This window comes from Coturnix japonica, assembly GCF_001577835.2.
Source record: "Coturnix japonica isolate 7356 chromosome 1 unlocalized genomic scaffold, Coturnix japonica 2.1 chr1random1359, whole genome shotgun sequence".
Taxonomy (NCBI): domain Eukaryota; kingdom Metazoa; phylum Chordata; class Aves; order Galliformes; family Phasianidae; genus Coturnix; species Coturnix japonica.
Window position 1 is genome coordinate 1 of NW_015439014.1, and position 4,933 is coordinate 4,933.

General features: G+C 52.8%; 1 protein-coding gene across 1 annotated transcript; it reads right to left on the bottom strand.

The window, feature by feature from the left end:
* Window positions 1-512: 512 nt before the first annotated feature.
* LOC107306759 (hemoglobin subunit rho) lies at window positions 513-1,204 on the bottom strand. The gene is made up of 2 exons (XM_015850104.2): window positions 871-1,204; window positions 513-762 (listed from the first exon to the last, which is right to left on the bottom strand). Exons 1-2 carry the CDS (start codon window positions 960-962, stop codon window positions 528-530), a joined length of 327 nt encoding a protein of 108 aa, XP_015705590.1. The 5' UTR covers window positions 963-1,204; the 3' UTR covers window positions 513-527.
* Window positions 1,205-4,933: the final 3,729 nt, after the last annotated feature.

The window sequence follows — 4,933 nt, forward strand, 5'->3', positions numbered from 1 at the left end:
ATGGAAGCCAAGGGCCTCATCCAGCCCCCACAGCCACAACCTCACCCACCACCCCACTCTCCTTTTCCTTCTTCCTTCATCTGCTAGCCTTGCTCTAATCCCAGTCTGCTGATCTCTCCCCATCAGCACGCAGCCCCTGATGATCCCTGTGTCTTCATCCCACACTGGTTTTTCCCTCTTCTCCCATATAAGTCATCCCTGAGGGCACGGTGTGCCAAGGAGAAACTGCACATGGCACTCATCCCTTTGATCCTCAGCCCCTCTCAGCCTCCCTCCTCCCTTCTGCTTTTCTCCATCCTTCAGGCACTCAGAGCATCTCCCTCTGTCTGTTCTCAGATCTGTTACAGCCTGGAGCCCCTTCCTTCAAGTTACCAGATGCACAGCCTTCCCTCTCCCTCTTAAGGATGCACTATTCCATCCAAACCATCCCCTTTCTCTTCGACACCTAAAACATCTGCTACTTAAGTTCCCCCAGCACTCCCCAGGCCATGAGCTGCTCCACAGGATGGAGGGACAGACAGGCAACCTCAGCATCTCACCCTGAAGTTCTCGGGGTCCACGTGCAGCTTCTCGCAGTGCAGCTCCGACAGCTTGGCGTAGGTGTTCTTGATGTTGTCCAGGTTCTTCACGGCTTCCCCAAAGGAGCTCAGCACTTTCTTGCCATGAGCACGGACCTTGGGGTTCCCAATGATGGCAGTGGGGCTGGAGAGGTTCCCGAAGTTATCAAAGAACCTCTGGGTCCAGGGGTAGACGATCAGCAGCCTGTAGAGAGACAGGGGACACAAGCACACACCATTAACACTCCCTCCTAGAACTGCAGTGGTTTCAGTATCCAGGGTGCAGCTGAGCCGACCCCAGGAGCAGACCTACCTGGCCAGGGCTTCGGCACCACATTCCTCCACGTTGACTTTGCCCCAGACGCTGGTGATGAGCTGCTTCTCCTCGGCGGACCAGTGCACCATGGTGGCGGTGGGGTTGGCGTGTGGCTGTGGGAGCACTCAGAGCTTGGAGCTGAGCTGCAGACCCCGGGGGCTTTTATCCACTGCTGACAGCTCCTCCCCACCCCACACTGTGGGGTCATTGGATGGGACGGGTTGGGGTTCATGCCGGGGGGGTCTGTCCATGGGTGGTCAGTGTGCACAAGGTGTGGCCTTCCATGAAAAGACAGTGACCAGCTTAACAGGCGGCTCCGGACACAGCAGCCCTTATCTCACTGTCCTCACTGCAGCCCTACACGCAGCACCCCTATGGAAGGCACTGAGCCCCCCTCTGTGTAATGCATTCCAATGGCTTCACGCCTGCAGTGCCCAAATGTTGGCTCCTCTGCAGCGCTCACAGGCTCCCTAAACCTGGGGGTTTCTCAGACAGGTGGCAATGAACCTGGGCACTGCCCTCATCCTTCTACCCAGAGCAGCTGCCTGGGGATGCTGAGGGCTCGTCCCTGGCTGCAGCTCTGCAACTCTGGATCATAGAGTTATTTGAGTTGGAAAGAACCTTTAAATGACATCTGGTAGGGCTCTCACACAGTGAATAGGGACACCCACAGCTCCATCAGGTGCTCAGAGCCCCATTCAGCCTGACCTTGGCTGTCTCCAGGGACGGGACATCCACCACTTCTCTGGGCAACCTGTGCCAGTGCTTCACCACCCTCATATTTTTCTTACGTCCAGTCTAAATCTCCTTTATGCTCTCACTTCTGGGAAGTAAAAGGCCTTGCATAAAGACAGCAGGATCAGTCACTCTACAACCAGACCAGTCATGTCCAGGTTCAGAGCCTGACCAAAAGCTTGGCTGGGTCTCACTGGTTTTTTGCTATTCCTGGGCTGAAGGGCACAGGCAAAATGTTGCCCCTGTGCATGGGCACACAAAGCACAACCACAGCAGGGCTGTGAGGTTTGGCTCTTTCAGAGGCAGTCTGGGAGGCTCCATCCACTGGGGACATGGTTAGTGGGCATGGTGGTAATGGGCTGTTGGTTGGGTTTGATCTCAAAAGACTGTTCCAGCCTTTATGATTCTATTGCAGGTAGTTGAGATAGATGAGCTCTAAGGACCCCTTCCAACTCAAAAGAATCCACCACTGTATGAACAAGCATGATAGTGATGGATTGATGTTTGGACTTGATGATCATTTCCAGCCTTTAGGATTCTATGGCTCGATGATTCCGTGATCTCTGACCTGCACCACTTACAGACCAATACTGCCACTGACCCTCACAGAGTGACACTGAGCAGCGGCACAAACACCGCGCTCTGAGCTCCTGCTCAAGCTGTAGGTGCCCTATTCAGTGCAGGGGAGTTGGACCAGGAGCTTTTTAAATGTCCTTCCAACTGGAACCATTCTACAATTCGTGGACATCCCAGTGTGATCAGGTTGGGATCAGGGTTGGGTGCCATCACGCTACAGATTCTTGCTGCAGCACTCTAGGAGAAATTCTTACTTTGAATTATGCATTTATTTCATTATGTATTTATTTAGTTGCAATTTGTCAGTCCCATGCATGGCCCGTGGGCCCCTTCCAGCAGCAAGGTGGACCGTAGTGCTCTGATAATGCCGTGCAGGGCAAGGGCTGCTCAGCACAGATAAGTGTATCACACAGGTGGCCGGAGCCTGCTGCAGTTCTCACCTAAAGAGCAAACACAGCCACACACCCACGGCTCCTGAGGAGATCTGAAGGCTTCAGAAGCTCTTCAGCTTTAACTAAGACTCACAGAATGAAATTGAATATGTGCAACCCTAAATGGCACACAGACATTCCCATCATGTGTCAGCACAGCACTGAGCAGAGCTGGCCAGGACAGCTGTATGCACAGCTGGGGGGGCAATGAACAGCCCGGAGTGCCCCTCTCACGTATTGCTTGGTTATTACTTCTCTTCCTGCAGTCTGCTTTGCCTGGCAGAGCCACACAAAGCATAAAATCCAAGCTACATCTGGGTTTATTATTAGCAATGCATTTGCCTCAGCTGTGATGGGAGTCTCATTTTCAGCTCGGTGAAGCTGAACTTTCAATAAAAAAGATAATGATGTTTTTCTTCAGTGTGTGAGGCTGCAGCATGACGGAGCTCGGGCAGGGGTGGCTGGGACAAGCAGTGAGCATCAGACACAGCGCTCAGAGCAGAGCACTGCAGCTTCACTCTTAATGAGGATCTGCGGTCAATAAATGCTGACTTTATGGGCCCCGTGGAGAAGCAAGCAGAGAGGAGAGAAACCCCAGGTCCCTGTGCCACTGATCTGCTCTCATGGGTGCACTGTGGAGCAGGGTCACATCTCCATGAGGTGGATAATGGTGGTCCTGAGAGACACTGGAGGGAGGGAGCAGAGGAAATGGGGCTCTTCACTGTACCATGACAAGTTTACATAGTGCAGAGCTGGCCTACCCTTGCCATGCTGCTGATGCACAGCTACTGCCCAGATGGACCCCAAACTGGGATCCAGAGCGTGGCCTTACAGAACAGCCACAGACCCAAAGGGACAGGCAGAGCTTTTCCTCTGGGCCCCCTTAGGACAAACTTAATGACCTATTTAGGAAAATGAGAGCAGCAACCAGTTGGCCTGAATCGCCATAACTGACACACCTTGCCATGTCTGAACACAAACACCAAGGATTTATGAGGGGTTTCTTCCTTAGGTTTCTTTTTTAGGAGGGAAGAGGAGGCAGAAAAGACCCCAGAAGATGTATGGGCAGAGCAAAGTGCAGTCAGAGCAGATCGTGGTTTTGCAGCGGGCTCAGGGCTTCATGCTACTGCTGCAAGGAAAGACACCTAACTGAGCCCTGGTTCATCGCCCTCAGCTTAAAGACAGTTCAAATGGCTTCCATGCAACAGCAATAAACTGAGGGGGAATATAACTGAGGGTTCCATGAGCACTGCTCAGCCCCCACAGCATCTGGTGGTACACAGCGTTGGGTCTGTACAGACAGAGGTCAGCGTCCCAGCCCTGCAGCCTGGATGCTGCTGTGGGACCTCAGCCTGTTCATTCCATCTGCACAGGCCAGGAACACAGCATTTCTGCATTGCACATTGACTGCAGCAGTGGGGAAAAAAAAAAACAAAACCCAACAACAGCAAAGGACTGGTTCTAGCAGTGAAATGGATGGGGGTCAGGGGCTCACTCCTAACCTGAACACCTCATTTTGGGATCCAGGCTTAACCCTTCATGCCCGTTAGCTCTGATTCAAGAGGCACAGAGCAGCCCTGGCTGTGCTCGGGTCATTATTCATGTGATTCATTGTCAGCCTCTCAGGGCCTGAGCTTCATGCCATACGAGTTACTTACAGTGCAAACACCAGCACTGGAGCTGCTTTACAGCCTTGTGCTGATTTAATATCACAGGAAATCCAATGTGTCTGAAATGTTGGTCCCATTGTGCAGTTTGGGGCTGTTCACAATAGAAATGCACAGAAATGCTCAGAGGACTTCCAGGCACTGCAGCAACGGGCCCTGACCCCATTCACATATCCCTCTCCCCACATCCTTGTAAAGGAATGTAAAGGCTCTGTTCAGAAGGGATGGGAGGCATGAGGTCAGGTGTGAGAGCCAGGATATTCAGACAGGAGTGAAAGATTTAATTACACAGCTGCTGGGTTATCCCTCAGCACAAGAAGAAAGCAGAAATGGGCCAAAGCAGCTCAGTATGGATGAGGAGGTGTCCCAAGGCTGTACCACTTGAGGTAACGCTTTTCCTGCCCATAACTGAGCTGATGATTTGCTCTCACTCCTGCTCCTCACCAGGGAGCCCAGGATCATTGCCAGGGTGTCACAGAATCATAGAATCTGGGTTGAGAGGAACCCAATGCTCACCCATCTCCAACCCCCTGCTGTGTGCAGGGTCACCAACCAGCAGCCCAGGCTGCCCAGAGCCACATCCAGCCTGGCCTTGAATGCCTGCAGGGATGGGGCATCCACAGCCTCCTTGGGCAACCTGTTCCAGTGCGT